Raw genomic sequence first — 25,084 nt, 5'->3', positions numbered from 1 at the left:
TCTCTCTCTCTCTCTGTTGAAACCACAGTTACGCATGTTGCATCCACTATTGTCTTAGCTTGCAGGCCAAGCTCGATGAGTGATCGAACTGCGAGGACACGCCAACATTTTGCCTCGCCATAATGGAGAGCCAATTAGCTCAAAATCAAGCTGTAACTGCGTACATAGTTGTACCCAAATACTGTCACATTTCGATTGAAAGCCAGTGATTGAATAGGCTGCTTCACAAGTCTTCCTCTCCCTTTGACGTGCAACTATTAGGATACAAGACGACTGAATGACGACGAACGAACCTATGCATATATATATATATATAACATACATATGTATAGAGCTAGCTATAACTTGACGCATCAAGGAAGTCCGATTTCGCGGCTTTACTTCGGCTTAAACTTGAGCCGCCAATTTTCTGAATAGACAGATTGAGTTGGAGGCAGCAACGAAACATGGATCAGCGCTGAAATGGAATCAGCGTTGTCCTAATCGTTTTCCAATCAAGCTGATCAAGCCCATGCCGACAGCTCCTGGTGCTTAAACTTCGATAATGAAGCTGAGATTCGCCGGGAGCCGTGACGTGCTGCGGTCGAAGCAGTTTATCGCAAATTTATCGCCATTCACCCCGACTGCGCTCGTCTTTATGTCGCTTCTGACTCGCGTCTTCGCTTGCGGCGGAGCTATCGCTGATTTTGAGACAATCTGTTAAAATTAAACGAACTCGAAGCGATGGGCGCGCGACAAGCGCAATCGGTCCGCTATCGTCAGAGTTACGCGACTGATTTGACATTCTCGGGCTCACTTGCTCCTCACCCCCCTGCTTTGCTGTTATAGCTTGTTTTGCACAGGGCAGCCCCGCTGTGCGCCGCCTAGCTGCAGGGCGAACGACCTCGTTTCCGGCGCACGACACTCGGCTAATTGCAACTTTCGGACATGCAGTCGAGCGGCCTGCAGCACTGACACACATTTTCGAGCCCCAATGAACCTCAATGTTTTCAAAGCTGGAGCGATATTGCGAAGCATCAATAGTGGTTCGCGGCGGCAAGTGCAAAGAAGAAGAAATACGATTGACGAGCACTGCCAATGGCAGGTACATTGTTGGGGCAATGATGCTCACGCTGGCCTCGACTACACCAGGATGGGATCAAGTCGTAAAGTTTGAAGCGACCAAGGCCGGTTGATTTCGTGGGCAGTGGTTGAGCATTGGAGATATCCAAAGGGTGGCAGAGTGAAAATCAGAGGATTGCGGGTTCGCGGAACGAGGGCAAAAAAAGAAAAAGGGGGTCGATAGCGATAGAGAGAGAGAGAGAGAGAGAGAGCGCGTGTCCATGTTGGCGACAAGAGAGATCCTGACGAACTATTGTGGCCCGCGGCGAGGAAAGCAAGCGAACGAACGAATGATTGAATGAACGAACGCAGAGACGGGCGTAGCGCGCTTCACTGTCTCCTCGCTCTTTTGCGGATGTGATTTCACTAGAGTAAATTTCATATCTGGCATCTGCCTCTCTCATTTTGTTTGCTCTTTCTCTGCTTCTCCGACAGTTATTGAATATCAAAGTTTGGAAAAAGTCCAGTGCCATCTAAGTTCAGTGGAAAACATAACTTATGAGTTACTGCTCGACGACTACAGCTTGGCTCTAGAGAAAAAGAAAGCTTAGCAAAAGGCAGAAGTTCGCTTGAAACTTGCCGAAAGAAATCGGAGCAAAAAGAAGAGTAGCAGCAGCAACAGCAGCGGCAGCAGAAGCTCTCCGTGTTCACTCGTGAGACGCAAGTAAGGCTGCATTGGCAGCTCGCGAACGGACCAGACTGGAAGACACGAACTTTAGGCAGATGCCAAGCTGCGCGGAAGCAAGCTCAAGCGACCGGCACCATATTCTTAAACGCGTCCGCGTACAATTCGTGTACAGGCCGAACAGCATCTAATCAAATGGTTAGTCTATACCACTTCGATTGCCATCGTGATATACCGGGCTACAAAGCTTTCTAAGACTGATAAGCTGTAGCTAAAAGCTCGAGCGACGAATGCACGCTTATCGATTCTGCACACTTGAAGTACCCGTTGGATATATTGGCTCGGCTGTTCTCTGCAGACGGCTGACATTGTGACTTCAATCGCCGTCTGTTATCGCTTGCACTGCACGTGCAAAATAATCAGCTGTCAAACAACAAGAACAAATTACTCTTGTTGTTTCCTGATATTTCAATGCCGAGGTATCTGTCACGATATGCATAAGGTAAATGACGACAGATGACGATTTTGATTGCCGATCTAGATGTCAAAGACAAGAATATTTTTAATCGATAACATTGTAAATGTTGATCTTGATTAATAGTCAACAATTAAATAAAGAAATATTATCGACTCGATTTGGCGTTTAACTGATTTCAGGTAATCGATCGCAATGCGATTGAACGTGGAAACGAAAGAAGCCGTAGCCGTTCCTACGCAGAAGTAGTGAATATTTAAAGCTGCTACGCCTGAAATTCGCAGTTTGAGCGACGAGCGGCTTCTCAGTGCTGTTTAGACTCGAATGAGCGATGTCGCGTGAAAGGAAATGAGAAAAAAAGATGCGACGCGTAGCCTACCAACTGGACTCGCATCTTAATATCCCGTCAAATTACCAGATTGTCCAATCCATTGTTTTATTTGTTTCTTTGTATTCCACGTAGTTCGAGGCGCGTGCATCCTCTGCGACTCGCTTGGCATTATATTCGATGCAAGTGCGTGACTCGAATCTATAGCCAACACTCGCGAGCTGTCGGCTAGACGTCTTACCTTTCACTAAGCAATCCCAAGGCCAACTTTGACCGGCATTCGCACGAACGACGGCAATCGGAATACAAGGGAAGTATAAAGAGAGAAATTCGCACAGCAAGCTCAATGGGCGTCTGCGAGGATTAGTTGGATGTAGTCAACTCCTTTAAACGCGTCGATATTTAGTTATTTTCGCGTGCTCAGGTGCATAATCGGAAATGCACGTAGTCAGCGAATCCAAAGAGTTAAAAGAGAAAGATGCCGGCATGAAGGTGAGTAGGATGAAAAACAAGAATAGGAGGAATGTCAGCGAATACAAATGAAAAGTTTGTCGAAGAAAGGTGGTTCTTTGGTAATCGTGATGCGGGCAGTGTTTGAGTTTTGGCGGCAGGGGTATCGGAACTTTTGGCAAAAAAGAACGGGGAAAAGGCGATAAAGTCTCGTAGACAAACTGCATCAGCGAGCACAGAACTGCAGTAACTCGAGCGCTTTTCCGAAGTTGCGCGGACAATTAGCATGCGCGAACGTGCGCAGTGCAATTACTATAGTCAACAGATCGAAGAGCCCAGCTAGTCGCACGTCAGCGGGCTACGAGCGAGCGGCCAGTTGAGCACAACGCGCGGGCAGCAGTGTACCGTTCGGGCTGGCCGTCTCGCAGCCGCGGAGGCAAGTTCGCCCGCCCAAGACCCAAGATACAATTGCGACACGCTCGACGCCTTCGACGCGGTATCGCTTGCAACTCGGCGTCGTTCTCTTCATCCAAGGTCAGCAAGCGAAACGAGGCTGAAGCAGCAGCGCAACTCGCAATTGCACGGGCTCTTCGCGACAATGCGCTCGCACGCACATCCGAGTGCGTAGCGCGTAGACGCCCGTTTGCTGGTCTCGCGATAACGGAGCGCGCTCGAGCTGTCGAAAATGCATCGCTCCTGCGGCACTCGAGCTTGGGCGATGGCTTTGCTCCGCACTTTTCTTCGCTGAATCAGCCAGACAATAAACGTCGATTCTGCTGTCGCTCGGTGCAACGATCATTGGCATCGCGCCGTGCGATCGAGCGTCGTCGACGCCGCGAAAATCCATCATCCGGCTTCTCTCGAGAAGCAAAATGCGTTTACGGCGAACCGCTCGAAGCTCGGCTTACTGCAGCGGAGAGCCGGGGAGCGTGCGCGTAATGCTCTCAAGAAGTGGGGGCAAACAAAACTCCTTTATGAAAAATGATTCTCGCAGTCCGCTCGGCGCTCTCCTTTCCGAGCGAGACGTCCGAACGTTGTGAAAGAGCTGTTTTGTGGCACTTGCGGCGGACCGTCTTATTTACAAGTTACTCGCTGTCCGGATTCTTGCCAAATGGCCGACTGAATGTATCTTGGTATTGTAGCTCGCCATTGAATTTTCAGCGATTCCTCGCGAGCCCGCGCACAGCTCAAACGCGCGATTTGCTCCGCTCGAAAACGATAGCCATCAAGAGATCAGCCTCTCGATGGAGAGTGTCAGGACTGACCGAGTCTTTAGCTCGCAGGGTTTGGGCTATCGTAATTCGATGACAGGTTCGGTAGAAAATCGGTCGGACAACCAGGAGCAACGATCGATGCACACTTGCGTGCTCGCACGACAACGCGAGCTTGGAAATTCGGCTGGCAGCCTTCGCTCCCCTATCATCGATCTGGTCTTTCAGCCGCCTCACTTCCGCCGCTCGTCCGGGTATCTCCGCTGCCCTGCTACACAGCGCTCGCTTGTTTATCCTGATATCACGCGCGTCGAGTCAAATCGTGCGAGCATCATTTCGCGCCGCCGACTTTTTCCAGATGCGAGCGCCCTGTAAATCACTACCAGACTGCCCATCAAAGAGACTGCAGTCGGTTCCGAGAACGAGTAGTTCGAGAGCCTTCTCGGCCACAAAGCGAGAGTGCGCGTACCTAGCGCCCGGGCGACTAGACTGGGCTCGCGTCGCTCGGGCCCGCCTCGGCTTGGCGACACCTCGGCAACCGAGATCGGAGGCCAACGCGACATTGACGTGGGGCGAGCGCGTCCCGAGGAGAGCCGCGCCGGCGTCGGCTACGCGAGCGAGCTTCCCGCGGGCCGCCGCGGACGCATGCGCGCACCGACGCGCCCGGACCGCCGGCGGCTTGGCACTCGCGGAGCCGGCGCTGGCCAGTCCGTCGCCGACCGGCCGCCCGTGCGCAGCGCCAGCGAGCCGCCGTGCAGCGCGAGCCACCCGCGTCCGCGAGCAATGCAACTTGTTGCTGCGAGCCGCTCGCGCGAGTTGCTCGCGCGCGGCCGCTGACTCGGCCGGACGCCCGGTGGGCAGCCCCGCGCGGATCCACGCCGGCCGTCATGCGCCTCCTGCGAGGCGCGACGAGCCGCCGCCTGCGCCCGGCCCTGCTCGCTCTTCTGGTCCTCGCGCTCACGGGTAAGCCTGCACTTTTGACGCGCGCGCGCGGTTTCCGCGGCTCCTCGACGGAGCGTTCTGTCCGTCTCCCAGGCTGTTGGCAGTTGCATCGCTCGAGCCACAGGATTGCTAAGCTGCGATCTCGCGCTTCGACCGTCGACCGTCGCACTGCGGTGAAATATCAATCGCGCCTCGTTCGCCGGGACGCTGTCGTCAGCGTGCTGGCAGGTGCTAGCAGCGCTCGCGCCGCCAATTGCCGACGCAATGCACTCTTGCATCCGACGTCGATCGGTGCTCTTCCGGCGCGACCTATGACGCACCGGGCGATACGGAGATCCACTAGGAGTGCACCTTCTTGGTCCGCGCGACGCGCGACGCGCTCTTCCATCGTTCGCGCGTCGGTGCTCCCGGATAAACGATGACTGACCAGCGACACGCTCGCCGCTCCCAAAGTTCTCGCGCTGACGCTGCCGCCAAACGATGCATCAGTAATTGGCAAGCAAGTTCTTGGCGAACTAGTACTTGTTTGGTGCTTCGGACAAGTCTTGTGCCGCTGGATAGTCCAACGTGTTGTCGTGACGCGAATCAATGGTGCCTCCGCTACGCTGCTGCTGTTGGTCTCGACGACGGGAATGTCAGGATAATCCAGTCGATCCAGTCGGAGGATGAAGCTGCAGCGTGGCGGAGGCACAAGACCCGCTGAGAACGACGGTTGTCCATCGAAATCGAATGGACGGTGTGCTTGTCCCTGCGAGCAGGTGGGAGCTGCTTGAGGAACGTCAGGCTGCAGCTGATACCGGAGAAGGTGGAGCGCGGTCAGGAAGTGAGGCTGCTGTGCCACTACGAGCTCGAGGAGGCCCCCCTCTACTCGCTCAAGTGGTATCGCGGTACCCACGAGTTTTACAGGTACTCGCCGAGCGAGACTCCGCCCACGAAAATCTTCAGCTTCAGCTGGATCACCGTAGACGTAAGTGGCGATTCGTTGGCTGGACGCTTGGAGCGGGCCTCCGTGTGAGCGCGCGTTTGTGCGTGTTTGTGTCTGTGCGCAGCCGCTCAACTCGAACGAGAGCCAGGTGACCATACGAGACGTGGACTTTCCCCTGAGTGGTAACTTCAGCTGCGAGGTGACGACCGACGCGCCCAACTTCAGCACTGCCAGCAGCTCCGGAGTGCTCAGCGTCGTCTGTGAGTATCGCGCGAGCGGCCGCACGACCGACGAGCGATCGTGCACGCCCCGGCGTTGCCTTTCGCATTTCTTCTTTCCAGCTGTACCCAAGGCCAAGCCCGTGATCGTGTCGGAGCGCGGACGCTACGAGCCCGGGGATACTCTCCGAGCTAACTGCAGCGCACCAGCCTCTCAGCCCCCGGCGCGGCTGTCTTTCACGCTCAACGACCGGCAGGTTGGTCTCTCCAGCCAGCCCCCCGTTCCCCGCCGTCCGTCCGAGCGCGTCGAAGCTCGCGGGGAAAGGCCGACGTCACGGCCAATCAGCGGTCCAGCCAACGACTGCTCGCCGTCGACTGCCTTGCGAGCGGGCTGCGCGGCTCGACGAGGCGAGCGGAAGCGAACCTACGAGGAAGGGAGGGCTCGACTCGCGCAAGCCCGCCGATCTGAGTTCGCGTCGCGGCGGCTCCCGATCGTATCTCGACGCGTTTAGCGCTCGTTCTTCTTGCCGGCCCGAGAGCCAAGTGAGCGCGCCGTAACGGTCAACTGCGCGGCATCGCATCAAATTTAATGCTCCGAGCTCCGGCCGATCGTAACGCCAAGCGAATAATCCGCACACTTTACGCGCCGCTAAGCCCGATCTGCGCGGGCCCGCGTGCTCCGCGCCAACGGCAATTATTACTCGCCGCACTGCAGTCGCGAGAGTGGCTATAGGATCGTTGGCTCTTTCTCTTCTCCGATCGTGGTTATCTCGCCTCTCTGCCCCCCCCCCCGCCCCCTTGCCGAAAGCCTCGAGCGCCCGGGGGAGTGCGCGGCGGCGGATTTCGTCGCGGCCGTGTGCCAAGCGACGGCTGCGAGTGCTGGCGAGCTTGCAGGTGGGCGAAACGAAACGGCAGACCGACGGCGTCGGGCCGGCGACGGAGCCGAACGAGCAGCGGACGGAGCTAAAGCTTCATCTGCAGCCGTTCCACTACATCAACGGCCAGCTGAATCTGCGCTGCACCGCCAAGATCGAGGGCATCTACGAGCAGTCGAGCGAGCTGCAGCTCAGCGGAAATTTGCGCGAGCCGGTGCCAGAGAGAGGTAAACATCCGGATAGACGATATTGCGATTCGAGCACGCGTGCGCTTACTGACACTATATGACGTGCCGGCTTATGTAGACGCACGAAACAATTTCGTGGCCACGATGTTCGTGGCATCTTTAGCCGTGCCATACCTTCCGATTTATTTGCGACGCAAGCTCGTGTCCTCGTCCAGGTCGAACGAGTCTACACTATAACGGATTTCATCGAGAAATGTGTTCGCTGATTCGACTGACGTTCTTACCTCGTTTCTCCTGTGCACAATTAACGTGTTTTTCGCTTGTTATCATTTGCAATCGCAGTCGAAAGCTCAACAAGACGAGTACGACAGTTGGTCGAGACATCGTCAGGAAGTCGCGAGCACACGCGTACGCGAAAACCAATAGTGAGCGCGAACTGAGCTGCTCGAAATTTCATTTGCTCGATTCTCAACGGTAATTTTTACGGCATAAAGCAGTCCAACAAAAGGCTTATGCGCAGGTGTACACTTGCACCGTCTTACTCCACGGCTTTCTGTCCGTCTTTCTCTCCCCCCCCCCTCTCTCTCTCTCTCTCTCTCTCTGCCTGTCTCTTTGTTGCAGTGAGATCCGAGAACGCCAGCAAGCAGTGCCACCGGAGAGCCAATTTGATGGTTGCCCTACTCATTGCTATGCAGCTGCATTTCAGATAGCGTGACGGTCGAACGAAAACCAGCTATGAGCTGCGGGGCTCACAGTCACTGGCCTAAGGCAATTGCCAGCTCACAAGGACAACTCAGTTCACCGTACAACTTGCATTCGTATTCAAATTAATAGCCATAATGATAACCCGGCTTTAGCTGTCACGCTTGTAGCGTTATCCGCGTCGATGCGACGCTATACGCTCTCGCCAACAGAAACATCCATTCTGAGTCAACTATGTCCTTTTTTAATTGTCAACGATTACAATTTGTCGCAAAATACTATGTATAGTTTGTACGAACATTTTCATTTTTTTTAATGTAACAATTAGTTTGAGAGCTTGACACGAACGACTCCAGGGTGACAGCTAACAGATAATAATAGAAATAATAACAACAACAACAAAAACAACAATAATAATAATAATAGTAATAATCATTGCTAACAATAATCATAACAATCGCGTAAATAGAATGCGGCACACATACACGCGCGTCGACAAAAGCCCTCACTAATGTATAGTTATTAGTATGAATAGGCATAGATACATGTAGGCTTTTATCGTACTGAATTTCATCCTCATCGTGAAAATTCATTGATCTAAAATAAACCCCATAATAATATCAATTATAATGAGAATTCAAATACAACTACTTCGATTGGTTTAATTATAAAACCCTAAATAAAATGAAAGAGTGAGAGAGAGAGAGAGAAGTTCTATGCTTACAGTCGATATCTGTAATCGTGCAGCTAGTTATGCGTCGAACAGTGGACTGTAATGAATAGTCGAAATAAGCCATCGGAATTGTCACTTTTATATACTTTTGCTATGAAATTATTTTTTGATTTTCTAATTAATTATTTACCACGATGATGATACAAGTACAGCTCTCAAAGTTTGGCGATAGCCATATTTTGAAATCTCTTTTCAAAACTCACCCTTAGCACTTCTCCATTCCATGACCCAACGAGATTTGTACATGTAGTGCAAACATTTGATCAAGTCTAACTAAATCCGTATCAGAATAACATGCGGCTTAGAAGATATAATTATAAACTAAGACTTATCCGATGGTTACAAATAAGAAATACACACTGCCTCGTTTATAAGTTAAGTGCCAAATTGAAACATAAAATGCCAACCAAAAACGACGTCATGAACATCCTATTTTTCATTCTGTTTTTATGCTCGCTACACGATCGAAATAAACTGAACGCGGCATTAAAATTGTATGAACGCTTGTGACGACGAACTTTTGCTCTCTCCGAAAATCTTATAATTATACGTAAGCATGTTCACGGCTCACGGAGCCTCATTTTCAAATCTGTCAAGTATGGCAGAACAAATCAAGATGTTATCAAAATAAATAATTCTTTCTTTTTCTCCAGTAGAAGTCATAAAATAAGATTTTGCATTAAATAGAAATATATTTGAATATAAAACCATTGTTTTAACTTTTTTGCAAAGAAATAGATTATCCATTTGGTGAGATTCCAAATTGTATTGATAGATAGAATAGATATTGATTTTATTGTCGTTCATTTCTAGTAAAAAATTCAAAAAAATAGACCAACGCATGATTTAAGTATTGTTTAATGTATAATATTCTTGCATCATTAACAGATACATGTATTTTAAAAAATGATACCTATTTCTCTGTCATCAAAATTGGAAAGAAAGTTTTTTTTTTCTATTTTCTATCGTTCTCTGATATCAGAAAAAATGAAGAGTAAACATCAATATTGTCCATACTTATTATTGGCCATCATAATTATATGAATATAATATCGGTCAGATGTACATGGTCTTCGTGTATCATGTTATCGGATATCAATAATATGAGATTATTTTGACCTTAATTAATAGATTAATTATTTTTCATGTGCTTTATTGTGGATAACGTTAATGTGTAACACGTATGTAAAAGAGTAGTACAACAATTTGTTGTTCTATGACTGCTGTAATATATATGTATATAGCTATATACGTGTGTGTGCGTGTTCGCATGGGTTTACTTCTCAGGCATTGTTGAACAGTGCCTGAATAATGTCAACAATAAATAAAATACGAGTTATTCACTAAAATAACATTTATTAAAACAAATTAAGCATAATCTCCTTACTTTACATACACGCGCGCGCGCCATTATTTTTTTACTTCTCAACGATCGACGGCTAAACATATAGCATATTTTTTGGAATTTTTTTTCTTGGTGTATTTTCAACAAATTATCTGTGGTTTAAATCGGCACTTACAAATTTTTTCGATGATACGATGATTGATGATATAAGTAAGTGCGTGCTTATTTATTTCCATTTTACACCGTGAGGGATCGCAGTATAGTTTGTGGACGTAAGAGACCGCAAAGAGACTCTCAACCACCTAGATAACTAGTATGTTTATGTTCCATTTTGACATGCGGCGTGGCATTCATGGCAATGAGCGGGTGTCAAACATTTTCAAATTTTCAATGAGACAGATACTTCAAGCGATAGTTTTACATTTCTATCAAGGACTCTAAATATAACTCAGACCTATATCACATATAGGAACGTTTAAGAAGTACATGATGGTGATAACATCAATAATATTTTATCAATTAAAAGCAAATAATTGTTTGAATATATAACTCGGCAGACCGAATATCGGACAAGTGAAGTGACAACGTGTATAGTTCAACGTAACCACAACAACGCAACGTCGAATTCAAAACACTGTGCATATATGTAAATGTATGATTGTATGCACATGTTCGTTTATACAGTATTGAACTATTGTACATGTATATTAGACTAATCATGTTTACACGTAGTAATTAATTAAAAATCGTTCCCCGTGCCCTGTGCAGCGTACTTTTAGTGGTCATCTGGCCTAATATTTTATGAAAACTTTATTACTCTATCAAAATATAATGCATTTTTCGATCTTATATTGATCATCAATCAATTTCTTCCGTAGATTATTTAACTCTGAAACAAATATTTGTTTTTATAACCTTAAAAATTTGCCAAGTCAAACTCGTAAATAACAAAAATCATGTGGTTAGAAATTATCTCATTTTCATTTTTATTCATATTATTTCTTTGTAATTACTGTGTAATTATATATTTAAATCTTGTGGTGCAGATAAACAAGCGCATTGAGAATGAGTGAATCGGATGATACTGACATTTTATTATTGATACCACCAGATTTGTTCCATGTTCCATCATCAGACTCTGAAGACCATTCAGACTGTGGCCCCACGGTACAAAGAAGAAGTGGAGTTGTTTCTGAACTCATTGATCACATGCAGACATTAGAATCTAGGATTTCAGTAATTGAATCAAAAGATAGTCCTAGCAATACTCTGAACCTTAATCATTGGCTTTCTTTGGACTCTATTACGAGTTGCAAACAAACAATGCCAAGGACTAAATTTTCTGTAAGTCGACAATCTACTTTACAGAGTACCCCTACTAAAGTTCCTCAATGTTCTTCACTATCATCAACTCCTAACATTCATCAAAAATCAAATCATATCAATGAAAAGCATCATCACCTAAACTCAAATGGAAAATCTCAAAGTCGTAAAAGAGATCCCAGCTTTGTAAATAAGTGTGATCATTCAAAATCATTTCCAGAGCTTCTTCATACACAACATGATTTACAAATTAAAAGTACCTTGCATGCTGGTATTGGGTCCCCTAAAAAAGATTCATGCTTACTACTTTCGCCTATATCGAATATTTGTGATAATAATTCCTCTCACACAAACAAATCTCTATCAACAAGTCTTTGTGGTTTAGATCATAAATCCACCAATGATATGAATTTAACTGAGGTGAATAAACTTTTGAAGAAGATACAAAGTAATGATAACAACAAAATAACTAATGATCACAACTCTAATGGATATTCAATACAAATTGATACAGGTACAATTGATAAAACAAACATTTGTGAAATGACAAGTAACAATGAGAGGACAAGTGATAAAATGGAGCAAGAACAAAAAATCATGTCAAACAACCATTCTACTTTACATGAGTCTATGTACTCATTAAATTGTGGAAAACAAAGAGACCGTATTGATTGTTCACTGTTGGATAGTAGTTTTTCTTCTTTTGATACTGAAAGATTTATGACCGAATTCAAAACGTGGAATCCTAGTTTGTCACAAGACACAGATTGTAGTAAAAGTACCAAGATTGATTTAAAAAGCTTTCAAGATGATGAAAATGTGGTTATTAAAAAACACAAAGAAATGAGTGATCAAATGGTTAATAAAATTCAGAGAAATAATTTTCCTACAGCCATGGATAGACATTCTGAAGAGAGTAAAAAGGAAAACAATGATCAATACATTAATACTAACTTTCATGCAATGCATTTTGATACATTAAACACATCTCACATGCTTTCCATGTCAGGCAGTAAAAGTTGCCCAAACATTTTAAAAACTCAATGTAATTTTACTCCCTCAGAATCATTAGTTAATACAACTGAACTGGCAAGTGCCATTATTGATGATGGTAAATGTTTACCAAAAAATTCTACTAGTGATATAAATGATAATGATTCAAGCAATAAGAGATGTCAACGTTTACTCACTTTATCGGACATCTGGAATCAAGACTCTTGTAAACCAGAAGCAGAATTATTACACTTAAAGTTAGAAGAAGAAAAATTTCGAAGACAGGTGAAATTAAAGTGTTATCTTCATTCATTTGTATAAACATCAGTTATTTCATCATTTATTCATAAACAACTTATTTTCATTTCAGCATTGTGAACAATTAATTCAAGAATTACAAAAAACACTATTAGAACAACAAGAAAAGATTGCTGTTGCTATTAAAGTGGACAATGAAAAAAATTCTTTCATCTCGCAATTTCAAGTATCTTGGAAAAAAATGAAACATAAGTTACATGAATTAGAGATCGAACGTGAAAATTTTCAAAAAATATTGAAGGGTGTATCAGAAAAACACAAATCAGAAATAGGCATATATCAGAAGCAACTTGAAAAGTATAAAGAAGAATTATCGAAAGCTATCAATTTAGCCACTGGTTACAAAGACAAGAGTGATGCTTTCATTGAAGAGAAAGTTGAACTCTTAAAAAACCACGCCGGTGAATTACAAAACTATCAATCTCTTTTGCAGCAGTCAGAGAAGAGATATGAAGAGATGGAAACTGAATGCCAAAAATTAGTGGAAAAAAATAAAAAACTGGATGAAACATTGAAAGGTGTTCAACAAGACCTTAACACAGAATTAATGAAAAGTAGTGAAGTTAGAGACGAGTTATCTGTTATTCATAAAGCACTAGACGCTTGTGAAACCGAATTAGTCATTTTACGTCAAGAAAAAGAAAATTTACAAATCATGTTGAAAGAAGAAAATAGTAGAAATAATATTCTTGAAAAAGGAAATCATTCACTCATGACAGCTGTTGACGACGCCAAAAAAGCTGAGGTACTGTCGAAAGTTTTTTCTTTGTAAAAATAGAAAATCGTTAATAAAAAAAAGAGTAAAGTTTGAAGATTTATTTCGAGGATATGTGTCATCGAAACGAGGGTAAATCGAGAAAACAATCGACTTTATTCCTGAGATTTTTTATTCTCTACAAAGCTGTAGCATTTTTAAATATATTGGTAATTTTAAATTAGTAGAAAAATTATTAAGTCGGATTTTCTAAAGCTTTCTTGAAACAGATTCTTGTGAACATTTTTTTCGAATTGTTTCATTTTCCAGTCCAAACGACTTTCTAAAATGGTAATTGCTCCATACTGAAATAATAAAATATTTCGTAGCTTGCAAGTGACCGCGCCACGTTTATACTGCATCAATTATGTAGCCAATCAATTAATTTCAGTTTTAGCCACGAATAAAGAATAACGTATTTTTGAAAAATTCTGTGATATTTTTACCCAAAATGAACTTTTCTTTACCTATCAGTCTGGCAAAATTATTTGGCTAATTTCATTTGCTTATTTATAAACTAATTTTACACTTCTACATTTTAGACCATACCCCTTGTTTCACTATATAGTATTAATTTTCTTTGATATGATTCAGAAATATGCAAATAATGAACTGAAATCTCTTGCTGACCAGCAAGAAAAATTAAAAGCTGAACTTCGAGATGTTTACCAGAAACAAGTGGATGAAGTTGTGAAAACAAAGCTTCATGAATTTCAAACTCAGTTGGATTCAGCCGAAGCTATTTTCCAAAATGAAGTAGAAACAAAGCAGAGAGCAATAGCTGAATGTGCTGCACGTAAAATAAAAAGTGTTATGGATAAGTAAGTTAATGGCTCAGAATTGATCACTATTCTAGATCTACATTAAATCATCATTATATATTGAAATAATCGTACGAACAAGATTGAGAGTTCAAATTTTGCTAATTTTAGGCATCAATTGGAAATACATTTAGTCGAGGAAAAGCATAAAGAAGAAAAAAGATTGATTGAAATAAAAATGGCTCAAGCAGTTCAAAAATCTGCAATTTTAGAGGCGCAGCTGAATAGTTACAGAAAAAGTAAAAGTCAGTTAGTAGAGCAACTTTACTCGATGTTGCAAAAGCAGTGGCAACAGGCTCTCGTTATAATTTCAGGTAATTTTACGAGAACGCAACTTCAAAAGATTTGACAAAATAAAGTTTTGCTAATTAAAGTGCCATATTTCAGGAGGTAACAGCGAAAGTATGACATCTTTCCAAAAACTTGATATAGACAAATTATTCGATTTTCCACACGAAGAGAATTTCGAATTAATTCCTGAACACTACAGTACGCAACGTAGTGATCCGACAAGGTTAGGTGAGCAAAAAAGTATTAACGTGAAATCTTTGCAAGCGCAAGGAGTTCAAAATGAAAGTTTAATTGCATTGACTTCGAACGACGATAATCCTTTGAATGGTAGAAAGGAATCAGACAGATCAAAAAGCGATCTTAAAAAGTACATTCAATTGGCATGTATCTGTTTTGTTATTTTATAAAACAATAACCACGTAAAGCTACTCATTGATTATACTAAAGATTTCTCCTCTAATCTATATAATCGTAGATTTTGGATATACAACAAAAAGATAACATTCGAAAATTGAACATTCCAAGTGAAAATGCACCGTCTTCTCAACAAGAAGTGTCTTGCAAACCATCGTCGATGTCTAATAATTGTAACACGGGAAATGAAGGAAACTCAAAATGGGAACCTATTTCAGAGGTTTTATGATGTTTTATATTACTCGACATAAACCATAAATAACGATACGATTAGTGATTGTGTGTTTTTAATTTCAGATATCTATTCATGATACGAGTGAATATTTGAGTCCGCCGCAGAAATTTACTTTCAAAAGTGATCAGATCAAACCTCCATGGAAATGATATCGTATGAAAAATGATGCTGAAGAGAGACATGGAATTGACGAAGTTGACTGCGCAAAGTAACAAATATAGGTGTAAAAAAATAAGTTTTTAATGATGATAACTATTTTTTAACAAATATCGTATTTATTGTAGAAAATAAAATCATAATATTCATGAAACATGTTATTCTGATATTAGTTTTAAGTACTCATTAGGTCGCTTGGATCCCTCTTATCAGAATAACAGAGGAAAAGGAAACGAGATATGTTTATATAAATATCAAGACGAAGCGCCGCTGAAAAGACCTCGAATGTGGAAAGGCGTCGGAGGCGGGGGCAGGGAGGGGCAGAGACAGCTCAGTATAGAACGCAGATCATCGGAGAGGAGGGCAGAAGGGTCGCGGATACGCATAAGTACTTGTGGCTATAAACGGAACGGAAACGAGTTGGTAAACGAGAAGGAAAGTGGAGAAGGTGCTTGGGCGAGAGGAGCGAGAATGCAGAGCGGGCGCGCGCGCGATACATATCGGGCAGGAAAGGAAGCGGATGGCGCGTTGTGTTCGACGACTGGTGACGCGTTGACCGCGGCCGGTCCGATGGACAGTCGCGGTCGGCGGACGCTGCGCTCAACATGCACCGCGAAGCTCGTTGGGGAGCATTGAGTTTTACAGCCCTGCTGTTCGGACTAGCAACTTCGTCGGGCGCGCCGAGCACCGGCGACGGCTCGTGGAGGAGCCGCGCGGGGGTCGAGGACAGAACCCGCTGCCCCAGAGTCAAAGCCATTCGCAATTTGGACATCGGTCAGGTATCGGCCGACTGGAGATGGTCTCCTCGTGGATTTTGCACGTGGATCGACTCTACACGATTGATCGTTGCAGTTGCTCGGCGCTTGGTACGTGGTGCAGTACTACGCGAGCTCCGAGGAGGCCCTCTCGTACCAATGCATGCGCGCCGAGCTATCCGTGCAGCCGGACAACGCCGAGGTGACCATGAACTTCACCTATAGCTTCGTGGATGACCCGATGAACGAGCAGCTCTTTGGAAACATCACCTGGAAAATACCCGAGGCCGAGGCGCCCGCACACTGGCTGCATGCCGAAGTACCCTGTGAGTGCGCCCGGACCGCAGCAATCTGTTCTATTGCCCGAACTAGCTTCTGACAATATTATCATGAACCGCAGATGAGGGCATTTACAACACCTACGTATTGGACTCTGACTACAAGTCTTGGGCGTTGCTCATGCACTGCGCCGAGAAGGCCAAGAGTCCCCGCTACCTCTCCAGTCTGATCATGAGCCGGCAGCCGAGTCTACCGAATAACGTCGTCAACTATCTACGGGAGAAACTTCCGAGGCAAGTAGTCAGCAGGCGGGCAAATGGACTCCCGTCCCTTTACTTATCATCACCTCGATTCTCTCGTTCTCAGATACGGTATTGATCTCGAATACATGTTCCCGATGCATCAGACTGATTGCCAGACCTTGGATCCTTTTGTCGCGAAGCCTACAGCTAGTCCAATCGATAATCGGGATCATCGCTTTCAGCGGCGGCATCCTCTCAAAAGAAAACACAAGAGGACTCAGCAGCAGATCTGAAAATTTCCTCGATAACCGCTATAAGCGAGTTGTCATCAATGTCGAGGTACAAAAACAAAGGCACGCATATAGCAAGCGATCTTGTTGTGTCATTTGGGCTAGTTTTATTTATTTAATTAACAACGTCTGTATAATACTCTTCGTTTGTTTTTTTCTCTCAATTACAATCACACCATCATAATGAATTGTTATTGTTTTTCTTTGTTAGACCCGTCGTCATTACGTACGTTATCATAATAATTATTCGTATTCTCTCTCTCTCTCTCTCTCTCTCTCTCTCTCACACGCAGATACTCGCTCTCGACAAAATAAACGGTGTCGTTGCACACTCTCGATTTTAAGTATATTCGTCACTCTGCTACGTTTCCATCGACTCCTCGACTTCGTCATATCATACAATACAATGTCGATTTAAGATTTGCCCCGTCTATGTATATCTCGCTATAATGCACGCACGCTCATCATTCCCCTTCTTTCACCGGGTATGGCAGCTACAACTTATCAGAAAAATATTATAAAATCACTCAGCGATTGCTAAATTGTCATCATTATGCGGGAAAGGCTCGCCACATAATTATTCTTACATACAATTATTTAGCACACCGACGGGTTGTCAACGCGTACACTCTATCCGATTACTCTAATCGTTCAACGATTTACAAACTTCCTATGCATTATACGTAATTAATACTAATGCATCATTATTGAAATTACTATTATGCAAACGCTCACGTATGATATTTGATTTTCTTTAACTAAACAACTGCTTTCACCCGGTCCATCAAAAATGTCAATCGTCACCTTTTTAAACTCCGACGTAGAGTTGGTTTTTTATAAATTTTTAATAAATTCAACATATAATACCGTTGATTCTTCCATTGATACTTCAAATTGGAGCTATAATAATCAATTTATTTGCAATGGAAAAAGAAAACAGGCAGGGGATTGCGATTGATTCCAATTATAATTCTCTAGAACTTATACTGGAATAACCACAGTTGTGAAGAAATACGACGTATTGGTAAGCTGATGATTGGAAACAATCATTATGTAAATGCTGCTCGTAATTTAAATATTTTGATAACACAAAGTTTTTGCTTGGGCACAGTGAAAAATAACCTTTCATTTCAAGGGCTTTTGTTGCTTATTCAACGTTGTGAAATTATATTACCGGTAAAGTTATTGCATTGAAAAGAGAAGTAAGTCGGTTCACAAGATACGGCATCTTCTGTATCACAAGTATGTATGCGTGCTTTTATGCGAGCCGTGCTGCGTGTGGTCTCGGACTCAACATCAACATTGTCATAAGATTATTGTGCCGGAACATTTACGAAATAAGCATTTTTGCCAAGCTTCCTCAATTGAGCACAATTTCCCGAGGTAAAGCGTAGATGGCAATGTCTACATGCTCAAATTTCACCCTGCTCGTTACAAATCAATTTGTTATCGTTTTGCTCGTCGCTTGTTCCTTCTTCTTTTTCATTTTCTGATTCTAATATTTCCTACAATCGAATAGTTTTAAGCATACTCATGCATTGGATTGTTAAAAATAAAAATTGTGGTTCTACAGTTAGTTTCTAAAGTTTTATCATAATTTCACTACAGGGAATAAACTTGTCAAGCAATGCATATTCCCTAATATTTTTTAGTCAGCACGCCTCAATTCAAAATATTCAGTAGGTGTGCGTTTGTATTTGTTGTCGCAATATCTTGGTTGTGAACAAATTTGTGGTTGATATTGATTTTAATGATATTAGAACATCATTAAAATTGATAAATAGAAATAATGAATTAATGGAAATATCTCCAATACTCTTAAATCAACTGGATTTATTTATACGTATTTATAAAAAAATAATAGCAAAAAGTAATGTCGGCTAAAGCTTGACCAACCGGTTTTGCGCTGCTTAATTACTATGACAAGCACATTCTCAATGAAATTATTTATAAATGCAGACTCGAAGAATAATAAACATAATAAACGGAAAGCTTCAGTAGTCGGATACAGTTAAGTACAAAAATTTGCAATGTGGAAATCGATGTAGTGATAACAATCCGTTTGACTTGAAAGAAAGATCGACGCCACGATAACGGATCGTATCAATATTTGTGGATACAATAATTGATCGGAATTGAAATGTGCCGCGTAAGTCATTGGTTAATCGTGTGGAAGTGCTACGAAAAATGCATCTTTAAATAGATAACGCTTCTACTTTCCTAAAATTACAGAGTATTTGCGACGGTCGCTTAGTTAATCGGATTCAATCAGCGGCTATCAGATGCTTTGTTTTTATTGCAATAAAATCTGCACTCCTCGTAATGAGAAGGCTGCATTAAAAGTAGATTATAGTTGAGGAAAGGATCGCGGAACAGTGGTAATTTTCCAGCCATTTGGTTTTAAAGATCCGCTCCGATGATGCGCTAGAATGCGATTAGCTTTGCGTTGGTCGAAGGGAATCAAATTGAAGAAGCTATCGATCCCAACGTAAGAGCGCGTAGCGTGCGAATTCTTTATTTGGTTTGACGACAAGGAAGAACTGTTTGTCGGTGTATGTGCGATAACGATGATGACGATGAGAATAGTAATGACGAACGCGTCAAGTTGTGCAGATTGTTGTCTATTATTAAGGGCTTCCGTCGAAAACGCGGAAAAAGAGCTCGAAGAATTATATTTATTCTTCTCTAATATGTATTATGAGAACGATTTCTTTCGGTTAATCGTAGTAAATGCCAAATCGAAAATACTAATCACAAGGTTTGTTGGCTTTGCACATACACTCCTAATGTTCTATCGTTGAGTATGTATAATATAATATATTACTATACGTAAGTATATGAACACGCAGCCCCATTCGTTCACAGCATTCACAATCGTCAATGCCAGATGTGGCAATAATATTTATATTTGATTGGTCTAGAGTAATCTATATATATATGTATATATATATATATATGTACGTATGTATGTATGTATATGTATATGTATATATGAATTTACACATACAAATACGTATTCATATACACATCGCTATGTCAATTGCTCTTATTACATTACTCACTAACTCTTGATTTTGACGCCTGAAATTGATCTACTATCGTGTCTAGGTTAATCTGCTCCATTCGCCATCATGCACGTTTAACTTAAGATAATTGGTTGTTGATTTTAGTGACTATTTGCCCTTCGAAGATCCATTGCAATCCGCCGAGTAGACCGCGGCACAAGTCGGGGACGTTCGCTGTCAGTACACCCACGACACCGGCACCCACTGGGGCGTCGTGTGTAGTCGCTCGATGGCGTCCTCCAGCTGAGCGATCGTCTCGTCGATGTCGTTATTGACGATGGTCAAGTCGAAAAAGTGACCGTAAGCCTGCCTCAGCATGTCCGACTCCTTGGCCAGGCGCTCCAGGCTGCCGTCGTACTGCAATCCCAATCGCATTGCCAGTCTGGCGCTTCCGCCGAGCGGACGCGGAGCCGAGGTCGGCTCGGGCTCTACTTACGTCGGCGAGATTTTGCAGAGCCGGGGCCGCTATGAAGACCACGTACGGCGCGAACTCGGCCGTGCGCAGTACTTTCAGGGAGTGCGGCTCGATGTCGAGGATGGCTAGCCTGCCCTCTTCCAGGATTTTCCGGATCGTCTCTATCTTCGTCCCGTACATCGCGTCCTCGTGCGTGCCTGCCGAACGAACAGCGCCATTAATAGACCGGCGAACGGCCCCTGGTCCGGAGACTAGCTCCGCTCGGTGACACCTACCGTACTCGAGGTATTCGTTCGCGGCAATGTCTGCCATCATCTCCTCGTGCGACACGAAGTAATAATTGCGCCCGTTCTCCTCGTCGTTACGCGGAGGTCTCGTTGTGTCTGAAAGTATCGAGAGAATTATTGAGTTATCGGCCGAACCAAGGCAGTTCAAATTGCAAGTCTGAAATGTGTTGTCGTCTTACGCGGAATGGGATACGCATATTTGTCGGGATGCTTAGCGATAATCGTATTCTTTATGTGTCTTCGCCCAACGCCGTGTGCTCCGAGTAATACTAAAGTTTTACGCTGAAAGGCAGAGTCTGCACAAGAACACACACACACGTGCATATTATAGTTTCGATGTTTAGAGTTCCTTAGAGCTTTGATTAGACTTACAAGGGAGCTTCACCACTTCTTCGTACGTCACTAAGTCTAATTGATCGAAGACTGCGTTGTGCTTTGCTAAATATTTATCCTTGTATTGCTTCTTTTTGCGGCCGAATATTGAACAGTTCACTGGAAAGAAAAAGAAAATTAAAAGCTTGCATGAGCGTGTGGGCTAAGCTCGCGTCGGTACTCTGCAGTCTGCTATCAACGGCTGCCACTTTCGATCGTTCCCCGCTTACTATATCCGTCGAATATTTCGCATCGAGCCCAACTAAACCTTCCGTCGCTTTCCCCGCGCACGCGTCCAACCAACGTATGTACGATGTCCAAGAGGCCACATGGTAAAGCAAATCGCAAATCGCTTACGCTGCTTAGCTTTTCTCTCGAAACCTAGGCTCTATAATGAATTAACTACGACTACGTAATGCCACTCGGGTAAAATGTTGAGAGCGATGCTAATACATCACCATCTTCTCTTCGCCATCGGCTTCACATGTCACTTCAAATGCATTCGGGCACGTGAAATCACTGAAGTTAGTATCAACCTAAAAGAATAAATGAAATTCAAGATACGCGTGCGTGCACGTGTACACGCACGCGCGCGCGTCACGTACGCATCACATACATTTTTTTGATACGCACAAACGACATCGCCCGAAAAGGTAGATTCGCGAAATATACGTCGAGAATACGAATACGCCGAACATATTACGGCGCACTAAATTCGTTTCATCGTTCAAACGAAAGCATCTAAATTGCCATTAATCTATGTAACGAGTAGAATAAATAAACTATCAAAATATTGGCAAATAATTGCATGCTTGATTCAAAACCATTATATATTCAGCTTCAAATACATTACCATACTTTCAGAGTCCTACATTCAAGAATCTTTCCAAAGTACTTTTGAAATTGCGAAAAAATTTTTCAAGACAAAAATTATGTACTTAAGTACTTACACGTACAGCCAACTAACTATCCATTGTTTCTATTTTTCTACTTGTTAAATAAATTCAAAAAGTCAATTTACCGAGTATTATAAAAATATATTGTGAAGAAAGAAGCCTTTACGTGCGAATTACAAAAAATTTTATTGCCGGCAATAAATGTAACAAAAGGGTCGAGATCTCGATTGTTAGGTCAGAGTAAATCAAATCTCTAATAGAGGCATATTATTCTAATCGCTAGTGAAAGAATTATTCGATAAAACATCTAAGAATGTTTATGACGTTCCAGCAGCTCACAACGTGCAGTTTGGTGTCAAGTTTGAATGGTGAAAATGTGCCACTTTGCTAATTGATGTAACTTTTATGAGTACTCAATAGCTATTAACATGCATGCATAGAGCGGACCATAATTCGCAACTTGGTCTAGTCGAAATATGAGATTTATGCAAAATATAGCACTAATTCAGGCATGTTTTTCTTTTCTAAATGTGTGTAACTCGAAATGTGCGAGCAGCCTGCTGAAGAATAAACTGCAGTAAAGAAAATGAAAAGAATTGTATTTAGAAAAGAGACTTGATGCTGCCGTAAGACAGATCGCTATCAAATGCATGCTTCTACTGATACGTAGCTCAAGGATCTGGTTTACGGGATGTGACGTAGGATAAAGATTGCATGAGCGCCTTGTCAGCCTACGCTGGTGACTAAGCAGCTCATTAAATGCTCCATTGAAAGTCGTTGAGCTTGCCGAAAAATCAATGGCTAAAGTAGTCTATTGGAAGTTTCGAACAAGGAATCAGATTCTCAATGTGTGATCAAGTTTTCTGTTGTCATGCTAATCAGTATTAATCTAACGGAGTAGTGGAAATAATTGTTCTACGTGAATTTAAAAATGTTAACAGCTGCAGGCAGAAATGACATCGTACCTGTCGAGCCGTCACATCCTTCAGCATGAGATGAGCATCCTCCGTGTCCTTCAGCGTCTATAACCCGGTACAATATACAGTAATACAGAACTCGGTACAATATACGAAATTAGTAATACCTAATTCAACCTAACCATTCATAACTCTAACCGCGTTTAAAATGCCATTCAATAAAACTTCATTTTTGTTTGTGAACACGTGTCGCTTGTATTTTTTTATAGGCAATCAATTTATCAATCAATCCAACGACCGAACGCTCGACATTTCTTTAGTCGGTCAATTGATGCTACACAAGTTTTCCATTTCCAACAACTGCACAGTCACGAAATACCATACGGATTCGTCTAAAATGGCAAGAAGCATGCTCAACGAAGATAAAAATAGTACATCTATACAGCAAAAACTGATCATATGTACAACTGATATATATATATATATATATATATATATATATATATATATATATATATATATATATATATATATATATATATATATATGAAAGAAATTCCACAAAAAACTACCATAACTCGGCACCGTTTGGGAATATTTTCAAATTAGGTGTAAGCTCGAACCGTTTTTAAATAGTATTTGACAAAAATAAAATCAGACCCATCGTGACAAATACTTGTGGCACCTTTTTCTCTTATAGAAGTTCTAAAAATGATTGTAAATAGAGACGTAATTGTTGATGATTTTTTGGCATTTTATAGAAGAGAGAGATAACGTTTATCAAAGTTCAAATGCGAATCCTCTGTCAAAAAGTACAATAACATTTATTATTACAATAATATTTTATTATTTTCCATTTCAAAATTTGCCCCGTACATCAGAGCTTTTAAACCACAGCAGGACACGAAGCTCTCAAAAAATCTAATTAACACCTGTGCGGCTTGCAAGCTTTACCAATGTGAAAATTTTGATCAGAAAATGAAACAAAATGATTTTCGATGCATTGTGAACTCTAAAATCCGAATTTGAATTCAGATGTACGCCATCTTTATATATTTTATTAAATTTTAATGTCTTTAAAAAAGTCACGTATTATCCAATTATTTATGTTAGAATTTTTAGGTGACTTCAATACCTCCACGAGCGAGAAAGGGGTGTAACAAGGTAGCAACTAATGGACCTAAAGACTTTTACGTTTACAATACATCGTAAAATGTTAATATTGTCGTATAATTGAGAACGTGTCTGTAGTTTAAATATTGAAAGATATTAGCGTCATTTAGCTCACTTAGCGCATTTTCCTTTTTTGTTTTTATAATATTGATTGTATTCATTAATATATCACCAAACCCTTGGCATATTAACTTAAAAATTGTAGTATTATAAATCTTGAAAAAAAAAATGTAATATAAAAAATATTCTAACCATCGATATATATATTGGTAAATAAAAATTCCATTGGTATTCACAATTTGGCAAACATTTATAAACCTTGTAAACATTCAAAAATGTATCAAAAAATCATTCAGAAATTCTAGAACGCCTATAGTTGATTAATTTTTTGTTCTTTTTCACTCTCTTTTAATATGAATTGCAACATATCAATAGTCATTTTATTTTTACGGATATTGATATGAATGATATGAATCTGACTATTAATTTGTTGTAATAAAGTGACTAGCATTTTTTCAAAACATAACATCTCACTGTCTTGAAACGACTTACTTGCTATATATCCTCATGTTAATTAGTCTTGGAAATTATTATACACATTAATTTTTTCTCACAATTTCTACTGAAATATAAATTCTCTACTTTATACATTAAAGCCAGGAGTTTCTGCGGTCAAGGCATTTTTTTGTGGTATTACTCATATATTTATAAATGAAATATGTTAGATAAAATTGCATTCGTTTGATGTTTCACGCAGTGTACAAATGCCAAATTGGACCTAAGTATGCCCATTGCATGATGCGACACAAAATGTAAACGACATGGAGTGACAATAAATTATTAACAAATAAAGAAGGCCTTGTTAAACACTTTTGATAGATCGTATGACGTACGTTAATATATGCGATCTGCTGGAATCGATCTATGTATATATATAGATACGCACACGCACGCACGCACATACATGTAT

At 42.3% G+C, this 25,084-nt stretch overlaps 4 protein-coding genes across 15 annotated transcripts in view; 3 read left to right on the top strand and 1 right to left on the bottom strand.

Annotated features, from left to right (window-relative positions):
* Nucleotides 1-4,909: 4,909 nt before the first annotated feature.
* LOC131664235 (uncharacterized) lies at nucleotides 4,910-10,103 on the top strand. Its single transcript, XM_058935174.1, has 6 exons — nucleotides 4,910-5,153; nucleotides 5,891-6,099; nucleotides 6,182-6,317; nucleotides 6,399-6,532; nucleotides 7,170-7,377; nucleotides 7,960-10,103. The coding sequence occupies exons 1-6, from the start codon at nucleotides 5,078-5,080 to the stop codon at nucleotides 8,046-8,048; spliced, it is 852 nt and encodes a 283-aa protein (XP_058791157.1). The 5' UTR covers nucleotides 4,910-5,077; the 3' UTR covers nucleotides 8,049-10,103.
* Nucleotides 10,104-10,487: 384 nt separating this feature from the next.
* LOC131664232 (interaptin) lies at nucleotides 10,488-15,716 on the top strand. 5 transcript variants are annotated; one of them, XM_058935160.1, is made up of 9 exons: nucleotides 10,488-10,770; nucleotides 10,997-11,079; nucleotides 11,165-12,719; nucleotides 12,805-13,497; nucleotides 14,101-14,327; nucleotides 14,439-14,641; nucleotides 14,715-14,998; nucleotides 15,094-15,252; nucleotides 15,330-15,714. In XM_058935160.1, the coding sequence occupies exons 3-9, from the start codon at nucleotides 11,184-11,186 to the stop codon at nucleotides 15,414-15,416; spliced, it is 3,189 nt and encodes a 1,062-aa protein (XP_058791143.1). In that variant the 5' UTR covers nucleotides 10,488-10,770; nucleotides 10,997-11,079; nucleotides 11,165-11,183; the 3' UTR covers nucleotides 15,417-15,714. The 5 variants fall into 5 exon arrangements, with proteins under 5 accessions (XP_058791143.1, XP_058791144.1, XP_058791145.1 ...); XM_058935161.1 differs by lacking the exon at nucleotides 10,997-11,079; XM_058935162.1 differs by lacking the exon at nucleotides 10,997-11,079 and having other exon boundaries at nucleotides 10,488-10,778.
* A 62-nt stretch (nucleotides 15,717-15,778) lies between these two features.
* Nucleotides 15,779-17,095, top strand: LOC131664236 (apolipoprotein D). Its single transcript, XM_058935175.1, has 4 exons — nucleotides 15,779-16,202; nucleotides 16,276-16,504; nucleotides 16,579-16,750; nucleotides 16,824-17,095. Exons 1-4 carry the CDS (start codon nucleotides 16,029-16,031, stop codon nucleotides 16,990-16,992), a joined length of 744 nt encoding a protein of 247 aa, XP_058791158.1. The 5' UTR covers nucleotides 15,779-16,028; the 3' UTR covers nucleotides 16,993-17,095.
* Nucleotides 17,096-19,109: 2,014 nt separating this feature from the next.
* The window catches only part of LOC131664233 (peripheral plasma membrane protein CASK), a 40,745-nt gene continuing 34,770 nt past the window's right edge, over nucleotides 19,110-25,084 (bottom strand). For 5 of the 8 annotated variants that reach the window (XM_058935166.1, XM_058935168.1, XM_058935167.1 and 2 more), the window contains 6 exons: nucleotides 22,990-23,046; nucleotides 21,129-21,248; nucleotides 20,936-21,052; nucleotides 20,745-20,852; nucleotides 20,491-20,666; nucleotides 19,110-20,411 (listed from right to left, as the gene is read on the bottom strand). In XM_058935166.1, coding sequence (XP_058791149.1) covers nucleotides 20,232-20,411; nucleotides 20,491-20,666; nucleotides 20,745-20,852; nucleotides 20,936-21,052; nucleotides 21,129-21,248; nucleotides 22,990-23,046 — 758 coding nt within the window. In that variant the 3' untranslated portion in view covers nucleotides 19,110-20,231. The remainder of the gene's footprint in view (nucleotides 20,412-20,490; nucleotides 20,667-20,744; nucleotides 20,853-20,935; nucleotides 21,053-21,128; nucleotides 21,249-22,989; nucleotides 23,047-25,084) is intronic. The other 3 variants (XM_058935170.1, XM_058935172.1, XM_058935173.1) reach the window with 1 other exon arrangement.

This window comes from Phymastichus coffea, unplaced genomic scaffold, assembly GCF_024137745.1.
Source record: "Phymastichus coffea isolate CEN01 unplaced genomic scaffold, Cenicafe_Pcof_1.1 PCOF00043, whole genome shotgun sequence".
Lineage (NCBI taxonomy): Eukaryota > Metazoa > Arthropoda > Insecta > Hymenoptera > Eulophidae > Phymastichus > Phymastichus coffea.
The sequence above is the reverse complement of the archived record's forward strand: the minus strand, read 5'-3'. Positions and strand labels throughout refer to the sequence as shown.